This window comes from Corvus brachyrhynchos, unplaced genomic scaffold, assembly GCF_000691975.1.
Source record: "Corvus brachyrhynchos isolate BGI_N302 unplaced genomic scaffold, ASM69197v1 scaffold21, whole genome shotgun sequence".
Taxonomy (NCBI): Eukaryota; Metazoa; Chordata; class Aves; order Passeriformes; family Corvidae; genus Corvus; species Corvus brachyrhynchos.
In genome coordinates, this window is record NW_008236924.1 from 5,720,467 (window position 1) to 5,734,987 (window position 14,521).

The window sequence follows — 14,521 nt, forward strand, 5'->3', positions numbered from 1 at the left end:
CTTCAGCCACGGCCTTTCCCCCTTTAGCCCTGCCCACAGACGATTCTGCCTCGCCCATTCCCCTTTTAGCCTCCCCCCATGGCCCCTAGAGCCCCAGCGCGGCCCCCCCCCGCCGCCCCCCCCCCCGCCCCCCCCCCCAGCAGCAGCTTCAGGATTTCCAGCTGCCCCTGTCTGCATCCCTTCCCGCTGCCTTTGGGAGCAGCCCTGCCAGCAGGATGGGATAACTGTCATAGCTGGGAGCTGACGTGGCTGCGAGGCATCAGGCAGGATTTTCCCTGCCAAATGAGGGACGGGGAGGGCTCTCGTGTCTTTAGGGTGGTTGGTTGTTTTTTTTGGTTTTTTTTTAACTATTTTTATTTCCCCGCATTGCTCAGTAGTTCATTGCTCTCTTCTTTGGAGCAACTTGAGGGGAAATTGTGTCAATAGAGAGGGTGAGCACGTTCACCAGACTCTGCCATTTCTCTCCAGGGATGTGCAGAGCCCTGGCAGCCCCACACATCTGCTTGCCTGCTCCCTGCCATCCCTCCCGGCTGTCCCCAGCACCTCAGGGATGCAGCTCCTCTCCCCTCAGCTCTGCACAGTCACCCAGAGCCGCCCCGCTGCCGGCCTCAGTTCCCCGCTCCCCTCGGGGGCTGCTCAGATAAACTGATTACAGTTTCAAGCAGCCAGGGATCACAAGGGCCAAGAGATGCTTCACCTCTCCGACAAGCTCTTCTCCTTGCCGAGGTGACACAGGGCAGCATTCCAGAGCGGTGAAATGCCAGAGTTTACTCCGAGGACAGCGCCTGAGCCGTGTTTACCAGCTCAGCTCTCTAAACCCATCAAGAGGGGGCCACGCTACTCAAAGCAGCTCCAAGCTCTGGCCCAGGAGCTGAGGGGAGAAGGTTCAAGCTCCCTCTTTCCTGTGGTTTGATCCTGCAGCTCCAGGAAAGCCACATCCCACCCTTCAGCTCCTCTGCAATCAAGGGACATGCAGTTACCAGCGGGTGGGAGACAGCTGCTTTGTCCTGGAGCAGAACGGGGAGCGGGAGCTGGGATGCAGCAAAGCTGGAATTGCTCTGTGGGAATCAGCCCAGGTCCAAGGAGTCGGAGAGGGGACAAACTGAGGTGACAAACCCAGGAAAGGTGTGGCAGAGGCACCATCAGAGGAGAATAACCAGGGGCCAGGGCTGGGGGAGCGTTTGAAACAGGCAGGTGGAAAGGAGCAATGTGGGAAAACAATTGAACAATTCCCAAACCAGGAGAACCAAAACACGTGGCACAGATCCAAGCAAGAGCCTGGCAGCAGAGCACCAGTGGGACATATCAACACTTTCCTTGTTGTTTAATACCTTGAACCACAGCATCAGCAGCTCACCCAGCAAATGGAAAAGCAGGAATTGCCTCCTGCCACAGTTCTCCCCAGGCAGGGAACTGCCCTGTGCCCCATCATCACCCCAAACAGCTCAGGGAGGCTCATTTCAACCCATTGTCTTTGTGGTGTTCCTCCTCACGTTTATCAGAGCAGACTGAAACCACCGGTGGCCACCAGCCCTTCCCAGGCTCCTCAGAGCGAACCCCACAAAATTCCAGTCAGGTTTGCAGGCTGGCAATGAGAAAATCCAGGAAATCAGTCCCTCTGAAGCAGCGTGACCCTGTGGGTTTATCCAGGCACAGCAGGCTGCAGCTGGGCACCGGGAATACGGGAAACACGGAAAGCTTCAAAATAGGCGTTTTCAACAAGGGCAGAGATGCCAAAGGATAATGATGGGTGTGGCCAGATGGTCCGAGCAGCTAAAAAAATAACGAGCTCGTTTCAGGCCAGAAAATCCTATTTAAACAAACACAGCCGGCAATCTCCCAGATCATCCTCCAAGCACACTTCCTTCCAGGAGCAGGGCCAGCCTGGAAAACGTTTTGCCATCGAAGCAGTGGGAAGGCAGGGCTGGTGACATCAGCATCTGTGTGTGCGAGCTGGGAGCACCCACACCTCCTCCTGCTGCTGCTGCTCGGGGTCCGGGAGCCCTGTGGGGTGTGCAGGGAGCAGCCGGGAGCAAACATCCTGTCCATAATGATTTCCTCTGCACAAGAAATGCAGGGACTTCCTCACCCAAGGCTGCTGGGGGCACGCAGCGTTCCTGTGCCACATCAAAGCTGCTACAAATCCCAGGGATCACACACCAGCAACGTTTTAGTTTCCAGTTACAACCGCACCAAAACTCACCGGTGGCTCGATCTCTGAGTTATCTGAGCAACACAACGCAGTGACAGCCACAGCCAGAGCCCCCAGCTCCAAAATCACAGCCAAGGAGCTCACCAGCCCCTGGGCTCACTCCCAGCTCCAAGGGATGCTCTGGCTGCACACAGGAACAGATTTGTGCAGCTGGGTTGAAAGAGAAAGGAGTTTGCTCTCACTGCCTCTTAAAACCTTTGTGATTAAAAGTTTTAAGAAAAAAGGTCCTTTTCTCCTACACCTTTAACAAAACAAAAATGCAGAGGTGTGCATGCAGACACCACAAAATCTTTCCTTTTCAAAAAAACCTTTGCAACGGGCAGCATTAAATTTAAATTTGAAAGCGAAGGTCCGATCAAGTTAAAGGGATTTGCTGGCCACCTCGATTTTTCCCATGGCTCATCCTAATCCTGGCCTAATCACAGCAGGATCTGGAAGCATTTTGGGTCTGACAAAGCAGGACCAGCATCTCCTGCCCAGGTACCAAGGTGCCCCCAGGTGGCACCGGGTCCCGGCTCCTCGTCCCATGCTGGGCAGGATGGCTCCTGCCTCCCGGGTGTGTCTGAACTCCTGGAACTTTCTATAACGCTGAAAAAACCAACAAACCACACACAAAAAGCTTATCTCGAAGATAATATCACCAAACACTGCCCAGTCGCCAGGGGTGGAACAGCTGATGGCCCTGAGCAGGGTTTGAAGCCCAGTTAAGAGGGGAGGACGCGCCCTCAGCCCGGCTCTTACTCACCTGGCTGGCACTCAGAGGGCAGTGCCCACCAACCCTTCCCTGGCAGCACGGCAGAAAAGCCTCTCACGGGCAGAAAGGGACAGGAGGGCGGAAAACAAAAGCCATCAGCTGGGAAAGCTGGGGGCATCTCCTGCCCGGGGCACCCCTGGGTGCCAGGCACTTCCCACGGGCACCGGAGGCCACCAGGTCCCCTCAGGACAGAGCAGCCCTTGGCTGGCAGCCCAGTGGCTGCCAAGGCACCCGAGGTGACGGCTGCCTGCAGCTTCCCCTGGGACTTTGCTGCTTGTGCAGGGCACGTTGAGGAGGTTGGGGTCACAGAGGTGCTCCAGAGCTCCCAGGGCCATTCCTGTGTGGGGACACCGTGACAAGAACTGCAGCCACCATGGGCATCAGCACCGGCACCGTGCCCCCAGCATCCTCCTGCCCCCAGACCCCCCCCGCCTGGCCCAGACACTGCAGCAGAACCGAAACACCTCGGCAATTTCCTCCCCTGATCTGCAGCAGAGGGGTTCACGTTGTTTTTGTGAGCAGCTGCCAGAACCCACAGCATCCTGCTGCCACGGCCACCTCCGGCACCCACGTGTGGCCTCACGGCTCTGCCACGTGTCCGGGGCAGCTCAGAGGTGTCCTTGTCACCCACAGCAGAAAGCACCCCCCGGCACAGCCTCGTGCAGAGGGGCTGGGGAGATAAGAAAAATGATTTTGATAAAGGAAACTGTGCTCCACTTGCAGAGAGAGCTGGGGAAGGAAATGCTGTCGGGTTCCCTCCTTGCCACCCATCACAGCAGGTCCACCTTCCCTCTCTCCAGAGTGTGGAGTTGGCACAAAGTTCCTGGGGGTTTGCTGCTGTTGGCAGCAGTAATTTCCACCTGGGTGTTCTCCAAGCACGGCAAAGGAGCGGGTGTGTCACAAGGCACGCTCAGCAGCTGAGGATTCGGTCCTGCTCCCCGTGGAGCTGACGCTGCAGGGACAGCACAGCAGATCCCTGGGCTGAGCTGGGATGGAGGGGCAGGAGCGAGGAGCCAGATGTGCCCACGTGGGTGCCCCAGCAGGGCACAGCAGGGCTGTCCTGGCACCACCACCCACTTACAGCAAAAGCAGATGAAATACAGCAAAACCAGCAGCTCCCATGGTCCAGAGGGGCAGGAATCCTTCACATCCAGCAAAACCACAACCAAGGGAAAAGGGAAAGAAAAAACCAGAGCGGGCTGGGGCCTGGGCTGCCTCTGGCTGTGCTGGTGCTGCAGACAGGGATGAGCTGCCTGGTGTGAGGGTGGCAGTGAGAGAGGCACAGAACAGTTACAGGAACTCCCAGCTACAGAACCTCCCTGCTCCACGTGCTGGCCTGGCATTCTCCAGGCTGCCTGGCCCTGCCCTCACCCTGCCTGTGGTCCATCTGCTGAGCCAGCACTGCTGTGAGCTGAATCCCACCCTTCCATCATGTCCAGGTGATGGACACTTCTTCCAAAGCTGCCTCATTTGGGAGGCAGCAGGTTGTGAGGGAACAAGGGTGAATTTTACACAGCTGCTTTTTAGCCAGCAGCCCCTGCTTTTCCACAGGGGGATTGCCCGAGGGGGAAGTCTAAATCCTCTTCCTGCTGCAGTGAAACTCGTGGCTGGGAGGCAAGAAGCCACCGAGGCAGCAGCACATGGCAGCATCACCTCGGTGCAAACCCACGGGGAGCGTCCCCCTGCCTGGGTTTCAACAGAGGAGTGCATTGAGCAACAGAGCAGCTGCAGAGCCCTTCCCCACCCTGCTGCCCTGTCATCAGTGCAGGGACAGGGCTGTCCCTCCCAGAGAACCCCTGGAAAACATTTGCCAAGCTCCCTGTGCTGCCAGTGATGAAGATGAAGGTTTTGGTCATGAAATCGGGTGCCTCCCTTCCTCTTCCAGGCACCAGCCTGGTGCCTTCCTCCTGTTCCTCTGTCCCTGCACAGCAAACACAGGCAGGACCCCTCACACCACTCCTGGCCATACAGGAGGAGCCCCACGTAGGTACAGCCCCCCAGTCCAAAATATTCTCTGGTTTTGGCACAGGGTTTCCCTTCAGTGCAATGAGCCCAGGACAGGACTGGGGTTCCTGGAGGCTCCTCAAAGCCCACACGGGATGGGAATACTGCCCTGGATCACAGGTGGTGCTGAGAAGCTGCAGGAAATGGTCCAGACCTGTCCATGAGCGACAGAGGAGTCACAGCAAGGCCAGTCCCTGCTCCCAGCACTGGGATAACAACCCAGGCCAGACAGGCTCCTTCCCCAGCCCCGCAGGAGCAGGGGGATGCTGAGAGCCCAGACAGTCTCCAGGGCTTTTGGTCTTGACTCAGAGGCAGAGCAGACTGAGCAAGCCCAGGAGAGCATCTTCCTGCAGCCCTCAGGCCTGGCTTGAGCAATGCAGGAACTTCCCAGCCCCGTTACCCACAGTGGCTGCTGAATTCCAGCTTTCCCACCCAGCTCCTCAGCATCAGTGGCACCCAGCAGCTTTCCTCGCTACTGCCAAGTCCCACAACACAGATGCTGTGGAAAAGAAAGGGCAGAGGCAGCAGCTGGCTCTGTTCTCAAACTCTGCACATCACCACGGCACTGAGAGGACTCTGACAAGTCAGGAGCACCAGGAGCCAATATCCACACAAATCCCATGGAGGGGATGATCCTGGCCCAGCAACACTGGCTGCAGCAAACACAGAGCACAGCACAAAACACAGGTGGTCATTTGTCCAAAAGCTGCCCAGATAAACGATGGACACAGACTTGAGGCCCCATCCTGAGGCCACTCTGAGCCAGAGGCCCAGTCCTACACACAGAGTGGCCACTGGGACACAGGCAGCAATCTCCTGTGTCCTCCAAGATTCCAGCACCTTCTCCACAGCCCAGCTACGGCCTGGATATGTGAACAGCTCATGTCCAGCCCCACGTATCTGTCAGGGATTTCACCTGCTCCCAACACTTCCAAACACCTGGGTCACTTGGCTCCATCTCCTGTTCCTCCAAGCCCATCACAGTTCCAGCAAAACCTCTGGACACATTTCTACTTCCCAGGACTGAGAAAGAGGCTTCAGCTTCGGAGTGACACAGACACCAGAGACAGAGCCATTCCTCACTCGTGGAAAGATTGAGCCACAGGAACCACATTTAGTGAGGGTCAAGAGCCACATCCTTTATCTGTGTGACATCTGAACCCAGGGTTCTGGTGGTTAGCAGTGAAGCTACGCCGTCCTGGTGGCTGCAGGAGGAGGCAGGATAAGGAACACAGGATCAGAACTTCCAGGAGCAGATCGGAGTGGGATCAGACCTTCTGGGAGCCGCTCCCTCTCCCCTCACAGCACAGGGGTGTGCAGGACCACGGGGGGTGGATTTGGGGAGCACCACCTTGGCTTTTAAGGCCCATTTGGTCGGATCTCCTCCCTCCCTCCCGGCCAGGCTGTGCTGGAGCAGCTCTGGCTGAGCCTCCCTGTTATCTCCCCAGCCTTCCCCGCTCCGACCGAAGTCCAAGGATTCAGTTTACATTACGGAGCAGAGGGAGGAGGTGGATCACATTCCTACACCCACTTCACTTGGCACCTTCCCCACCAGCCTCCTGCCCAACGCTCTTCACCCCCCACACACCAAAGGGCTGGGAGAAAACGATGCCAAAGGGCTGGGAGAAAACGGGGAGCAGATTCCACCGGTGTTGCTCATAAACCACCAGATGGGCTCACCCAGAGCAAGGCTGAGCTGCTCCTGCTCTTTGCTGGGGCCTGAACACAGGGCAAGGCACAAAACCCTTCCCAGCCTCATTCCTAGAGCCCCACGAGGCCAGAGCAGCACCAAGACAAAAGGGGATAACACCCAAGAGCTGCCAGGACCTGCAAAAGCCACCAGCTCCAGCTGCAGCCGGCCCTCAGCACCCACCAGAGAGGGCACAAAACAATCCAGAAGCCACCAAAAGCCTCTTGGCTGGCCCAGAGCAGCACAAATGTCAAAAGCTGGCCTGACACGGCAAGTATGCTGTAGGTGGAAGCGAAATAATTCACTCTCTGTAAGAGAGGGCTCCGAGCTTGCCAATTTTCCCTCATGGACAAGGACACCATTCAGAGACTTTAAATATAATAAACCTTTTCTGCCCCCTTTTCTGGACAAAATAACCTACAGAGAAAAATATTTGAAATCAGAAATGAAAAAAGGCTGTCCCCCATAAGGGGTGGGGGGAAGATGGTGCAGGGCAGGAAACGAGGAACACAAAGTTTAGGGAGTTTCAGAGCAGGAAAACTTTGTGGAGAACAAAGTCAATACTCCTGGCGAAGTGCAGAGCTCCCTGCTGATCTTAAGGAAACTGGGGACGAGTTCTTCACATTTAAATCACTGCAAGATGACAAAATATTTCCTTGGACTGCCCCCCACAGTGGGCAGAAATATTCCCATGCCTACTGCAATTTTGGGAGAACAAATTAAAACTCCTTTGAGTTCAACCACAGCGGTTTTGATGTTGCAAAAAGCATCTTTTGCTGCTTGGAGGGCTGTGAGTGGGATCCCTTTTCTCACCAAGTTATCAGCATTTTGAGGCCACTGAGTTCACTTTGCTACGGGATGGGAAGCAAAACTCCAAGAATAATTTCAAACATAAATAGCAAAAAGGAAGAAGTTGCTGCTTCAGTGGGAAGATTCCCCAACCTCAAGTGCCCTGAGACTGTGTCAGCATCTAAAAGAGATGATGCATTTCAGAAGGGCAAAGCTCACTGGGAGAGCTGGAGTTTGACCCAGGACAAGTTTCCCGGTGTCTTTTATTAAGTCAGCAGTTCCAGCACAGCCCCAAAGCCTTGCCTGGCCACGGGGACAATTCAGTGAAGGGGTGGCAAAGGGCTTGAAAAGCTTTCCACTCCTGCCTGGCATCTCCCTAGAAACAACTATCGGTCCTAATCATCCCCAGATTCCCAGCACAAGGTGCCTGGATCCATCACACAAGCTGAGTGTTGCTGTTTAACAGTTTCAGCTTTGAAGTCAATGGATCACTCCAGGCCATGAGGTCTGCAAAAGGACATCCCTCCCTCCCTCCAAAGGACAACTTTCAGGCTATATCTGAAACAGAATAAAGTTTAAACCTGCAAGCTATCCCTCATTGCAGGGTTTAGGCTGAAGTTAGGTTTCAAGGCACTGTCTCCTATCCACAGGGAGTTCATAAATATTCCTTTATATGCAAACACTGCTCCTTAGCATTCCCTTGGAGATCCAGCCAAGTGGGAACGTGGCTTATTGCAATGCAGTCCTAAACAAAGTTTCCAAGTGCTTTGAAAACTGATTTGCCTATAAGGCTTCTTGTCTGCTCTGCTTTTCTTTTCACGAAACTCCGGCCTCCTGTTATAACCCTGGACTGGGATTCAGCACCCAGGACTTACTCCCAAGTGCCATTTACCCCCTGGGGAAACTTTAGGCAAATCCCTGTCTGTGCCTCCACTCTCAGAGCCAGGATAATGACACCAGGTCTTTTATAAAGCATTCCAGGGTGTTCAGATGACAAGGCTGTGCAATCACAAGGAATTATTATGGCTTCAATAACCTCTTCATGCAGTGTTATCCTGTGCAAAAGGTTGCAGACAAAGGCTTCTGTTCTGCTTTGGGTTGTCATGTTGGTACCTGCAGGAGCACTCTTGAACTCGGCTGGGCTGTGGCAATTCTCCTGATACATAAATCAATTTGGGGAGTTGCTAAAAATCATCCGGTTTCCATCTGTTTTAAGGGAAAACCCCCCAGTTTTACCCAGAATAGGATTTAGAGTGACTTGCCAGGGGGCTGAGTGCTAAAGCTCACGTTCACAGCACGGAGTGCACTCGTGGAAGCTGCTGCCCAGATTTCCAGCTGAAGATGATTTAGCCCTCCAGGTCTTTGGGAATGGCCAGGCAGAGAGAAGGGAAGGAGGATGTCACCCAAATCTCTGATCCACAGCATCCCAGCTGGCAAAGACACAGTCCCAAAGCTGGAGCAGAAGTGACCACCAACTTCAATTGCGCTACTCTGAACAGCAAATTGCTGACCCTGAAAATGCAGGAAAGTGCCAAAAAACCACTGGGCTCCATCACTTTTTCCACTTTGCAGCTCTGGCCAAGATGAGGAGCTGCCCCTCAGGACAGGGAGAGGACACTGTGATATCCCTGCCTCTCTCCCAGCTCCAAGCAATGCCATGTTCCGATGTGTGCTGATATCTGCCCACACCTGCTCCTCTCCTACCCACCCTGCTGAAGTTCCTGGGGGTGTTTTGCCGTTCTCCCCAAATTCTGGACTGGTAGGAATTTGGAAACCGGTCCAGCAAACCCCACCCCCACACTGGTTTTCCCAGTGGGGCTGATCCTGCGGCAGCTCCCGAGTGCCGGAGCCCTGCGTGTCCCAGGGAACAGCCAGAGCTGGGAGGGATTGGGATTTATGTTCCTGCAGCTGGGGCAAGGAGGAAGGGAAAGGACTGCTGTTCCTCTAGGACGCTGGTGAGCTGTTTAAGAAAGTTTGGGATCACTTTGTTTTCCTGGGTTTTCCCTCGGCTGCGGCTGCAAACAACAAAGTTCAAGAACTTCTGGGGGAAGTTTGGGACAAAGCTCCAGGAGCAGGAGGCCAAGTAGGAAGGGCTGCAGCTCTGCTGCCTGCCAAGTGGAGTTTTTAAGGGACACAAAGAGCCATGGGATTCCTCAGGGACAGAGGGCTGAGCCCTGCTCGGGTCCAGCACTCACACAAACGGCTCCCCACAGGCATCCAGCCAAGCTCAGGCTGCTCACCCTGCAAGACATCCCTGCAAGCTGTGCTAACCTCCCTTTGCTAAGGAAAGCTGCGGGGAACCTGATCCTGCTATCTGCTCTTCTGTTTGTTTTAAAGAAAAGGCATCGCCAACCCCCGAGCACGGAACGCTGCAGATGCTTTACATAGCCCAGCAGTCGAGTGCATGGGATAATGAGCGCTGCTTTATGCTACAGGATTTTCAAGAATGCCCAAATCTCCAGTCAGCATCCATATCAAAGGGGGAGCAATCCCAAAAGTCCCCGGCTGAACAGGTCAGGGCCTGCCCACAGAAAATGCAAAGGGCTTTTTTTAAGGCGAGTACAAAGAGCAGCACAGAGCCGGTGTCTCTGTGCCAGCTGGAGGAGTTTGTACCCACACAGAGGAAACCCTAAGCTGATTAAATGAACCATTCCCCGAACGGCCCAGCCAGGCAGGGTTACCTGCACGGTACAGCAATCCCTGCTTTGATCTCCAGGAAACGGCTGTTTATTCAAAAACCCGTTTGCCATGGCAACCGTGGGGCAGAGAAAAGGAGGGAGGGGGAGAGAATTCCCCAGGGCTTCCCTGGAAAAGTTGTCCCATCACCAGCAAAGTGGTTCAGCACTGGGGCCAAATGATGTTTTAATTAATTTCCAGAGAATCCTGCAGACTCAGTGCTGGAGCATCTCGACAGGTTCCTGGGTTTCCTGCCCTGCTGCCATCCTGTTGGGATGTCTGGACACAGCCACCATCCCCCGGGAACAGAGGTTTCCTGCAGGAAAGTTCAAGTTCTTCCCAGCAAACAAAACTCTCCTCCCCGCTCATCTTATCACTGCTCTGGCTGCGGGAGGAGACACTCGGAAACAGCAGAGGGATTCAGCAGCAGCAGATCAAAAGTTCCTCCCTTCCTCTGAGGTCTCAGTCTTTTTTTGTTGTTGTTGTTTTGGAAGGGGAAAAAAAAAAAAAACCAACCCCAAACACATAGCCCTCGAGAGGGACACAAAACACAAGAGCTGTTGTTTTTCTTTCCCACGTTGTAATAATTATCAGTGAAAAATCTGTTCAAAGCAAGCAAAGGCCATCTCAGTCCCGTTCCTCAGCCACACATAGCTTTAAAAAGTCCATTTTTAAAGCTGTGTTATATTGGGTGAGGGGGATTTGCTTCTGTGCTTCCAAGTCCTGCATCACACTGCAGGAAAAGAGACTTTGAAATGTGTCCCAGCCACGAGGACTCAAACCAAACTCTTTTTTTAAAAAAGTAGGAGATTCTCAGCTTTCATTTGGTGCCCCCATTTCCAGCAGCCGGGATTTATGCAAAAGAACATGAAATGCCATGGGGCTTGTAATAAAAATAAAATAAAATCCTGAAAGCTCCCACCAGGGCAGTTTTGCAGCTTCCCTGGGCTGTTTGCAAGCAGCACAAGACTTCTTGGCCTCTGCCACGAGCAAAGAAAAGGAGATGGAGGGGGATGGAATGAGATAGGAGCTGCTGGCAGGGCACAGCTTCTCTGCAGAGGATTTATTTGCCAAGAAAGTTCACGCTGGATGCTGTTACCCCACCAGTTTTATTCCTGGGGACTCACTGGGGGTCTCCAAACCCTTGCTCACAGTGGGCTTTGCTCCATCCCACACAAGAGCTGGGGTTTTCCTCCTTTTATACCTGATGCCAATCAGGTATAAAACCCAGAGGGATTCTCTGGTTTGTGCTTTCCTTTCAGTGCTGTGGATTTCCGAGCAGCTGCTGGAGGACGAGTCGCTTCCCCTTGCACAGAAAGGGCTTTTGCTCCATAAATATTTCATGTCCCCTCCCGGCTGCTGGAGCACAGAGCCTGGCAGAGGAGCCACGGGGACCTGACCCAGCTCAGGGGGATGAGGAGGCTTCTGCAGCAGCCACCACAAAGGCGAGGTTTCCTCCCACATTTTCCTTGTTAATTCAAGGAAAGAGCAGCCAGACTGATTTAGGAAAAGCCCCTTCGGGCCGAGCCTGCTTGTGGCACTGAGCTGTGAATTATTCAAGAGCCATCCAGGGGGCTGGGCACATCTGGACCTGCTCACTTGGAATATTCTCTTTCCACGCTGGGCTGTGAGGAGCAAGGAAGCCACAGTGGGTTCCTGACCAGACGGGCACCCCCAGAAGTTTTAGCCAGAGCCACTCAGAGGCAAGAGCACAGCAGGAGCCAGGCATCCAGCATGCAAATGATCCAGGAAAATGCTGGTTCAAACAACTGCACAGACGGAACCAGGGATGGGATATGGGCAGAACAATAAGAGCTGGTGTTTATATTTGGATGCAAATTCTCCCCAGCAGCACTGGTCACCAAGAAAAGGAAGCTTTTGACTCTAGGGAAAACCTGGTAGGGACCAAAAGCCTTGCAGAAGTAAACCAGCCTGGCTTAGTGACTCCCCTCCAAGCCAGGAAAACACTGGAGCATTAACAAAACCAGCCTGAGCAATGAAATGCAAATAAAGAGAAGGATCCTGCTCCCAGAACAATGGCCGGGGCTGTAACGTGGATTTGAGAGACTCCCAGCTCCTGGCCTCGTGGGAGAGCTCAGACAGGAGGCTCTTGTTGCAGTGGTTCCAGAGAGGCTGTTTAATTTTAGTAGGTCGGCGAGCACTTGACATCACAAAGCAGTCCCTGGACAAAGCAGAGCCAAGGAACTCTGCAATCCGTCTTCCCTCCAGGAAGGAAGGCAAAGCTTCCTACGGCAGGGAGGAGGTGGAAGAGGGAAGGGGGGGGGGCTGACATTTGAGAGAAGGAACAAGGCCCACGTGGAGGATGCAGGAGAGCAGGGAGGTAAAACCAGGCAGATGAAGCAGCCTCACCTCTCACCCCGGCTCAGGGTGCGTTTGCCTTTTTACTTTAGGCCAGATAAATCCTGGCTGCAGTTGCAATCCATCCAAATCCCGAGTCCCCTCCTAGGAGGGATGTTTGTCCTTCCCTTCCTTAGCAGGGTACGTATTTACTTTGTTCTTGAACGTAGAATCCATCCAAAATACCAACTGGACAACTCAGCTCCCCCAAGAGCAGAAAACAGAGCAGAAACTCTCCAGCCCTCCAAGCTGGGTGTCCCAGAGAACTTGGGGGCTTTATCCACGGATTTTTAAATAAGAAGACACGTGCTGACGTTGCAAAAGGTGCTGCTGAATCAGCCCAATGAAACATCCCTCTCCTGCACTGCTCAGCCCAGGAATGAACCAGACAGGGATTGTGTTACCCCCCTCAGCCCTCGGCACCACAGGCAGGGATTGGCGGCTCCAACAGCTCAGCTCACACAAGTGCAAGTCCCCAAAGCTGAGATCTCTTCTTTAACTCTATTAAATTTACTCAGGGAGGCCACAAAGGCATCTGAGACATTAAAAACAGGAAGGAAGGAGTACCACAGCTGCTGAACGCAGCCTTTGCCACTCTCCTGACTTCCTGCAGTTGAAGGAGGAGCAGATGAATTGGCCGAGGAGACGGGTTTGGAAATCCTCCTGTTCACCTGATTTCCACAATCCTGACACAGGCACAGAGTTGAGTATCCAAGGGCTCATTCCCTCAGCCTCTCCATCCCCTGCACAGCACAGCAAGGTGCCTTTCACACTCAGCTTCCTCTGCTGCCAGGCACTCCGAGAAAACAGCAGGCAGGGAAATAAAAAATAATAAATAAACCTGCCGGGCTAGGGGAGGGAGATGCAGGAACCTGCTGTTCCAGCCCTTGCACCAACCCACTCGATTGCATTTTATGTCCCTGCACCTCCACAGCCACGGGAAATGGAGCTCTTGCTATCAGGTGCCTCTGCATTACAAGTGCTGAGCCAGAAACTAGCCCCAAATCCAAAAAATCCATTGGAAGAGTTACCCTTCCAGCTGATGTTGTAAAAGGGGGGATTTAAAGGAGAGAGGAACTTACTGGTGATGCTTTTTCTACCTTTACAAACCCTAAATGGTGGAAAAAACACAATTTCAGCTTCCCTGTGAAGATCCCTTGGCCTTCCCTTGGGTATTTACGAGCAGCTTTAGTTAGAGGAGAGTTTGGTCATAAAGACAGCAGGGAAAACCCAGGCCCTGATCCCACAGTGACTCGTTGCTGATCTTCAAGCAGCTCCAGAGGTTTTGCTCACCATGATCAGCCCCTTTCTGTGAGCAGAGTGAGGATGTCACAGGTCCCTCCTGGGGACAGCCCTTACCCAGAGTTTGCCGTCCCAGTAGAAGGCTCCGAGCAGTTTGACGATGTGGGGGTGGTCACAGGTGGCCAGGATCTCGATCTCCACCATGTAATCCTCCAGCTCATCCTCGCTCTTGGTCTCGATGACCTTGGCAGCTGCCAAAGCACCCGTTTCCTTGTTCTTGGCCTGCAAGACAAAACCAGGGTGAGTCCAGGGAAAGTGAGGAGAGGCTGGAGCACACAATTCCTGCTGCTCCAATTCCTGCCAGGGTCCACTGGCCCCAGCAATAAAACCAGGAGGGAAACTTGCAGAGGCATTTCAGCTTCCTAAAGCTGCCCACAGCTTCACAGAGTGGCTGGATGCTCCTTCCTTCCTCCAGGCTCCAAAGCCCACACCACTTCCCATCACAGGGACATGGAAACCTTTAGGAAAGAAGATGGATCCTGTTGTTTGTAGCATGGAGAAAAAAAAAAGGAAGCAAGGAAACCTCAAAATGTAGAATTTTTCTGATGATACCACAGGTGAATTACTAGAAATCCTAAACATGCAAATAAGACAACCGAGACCTATCTGAGGGTGGAGCTGGGGTGGGGGTCGGGCTCTGCTGCCAGGGAACAGGGACAGGAGGAGAGGGAACGGCCTCAGGCTGGGCCAGGGGAGGCTCAGGGTGGAGAGCAGCAGCAATTTTCCCATGGAAAGG

General features: G+C 53.7%; 1 protein-coding gene across 1 annotated transcript in view; it reads right to left on the reverse strand.

Moving 5' to 3' along the window:
- Positions 1 to 14,139, reverse strand: part of STK10 (serine/threonine kinase 10) — a gene marked incomplete at its 5' end in the record, with an annotated part of 31,135 nt that extends 16,996 nt beyond the window's left edge. The window contains one exon of the mRNA XM_017728056.1: positions 13,843 to 14,139. Within this exon, the coding sequence (XP_017583545.1) occupies positions 13,843 to 14,139 (297 nt within the window). The remainder of the gene's footprint in view (positions 1 to 13,842) is intronic.
- Between the last annotated feature and the right edge of the window lie 382 nt (positions 14,140 to 14,521).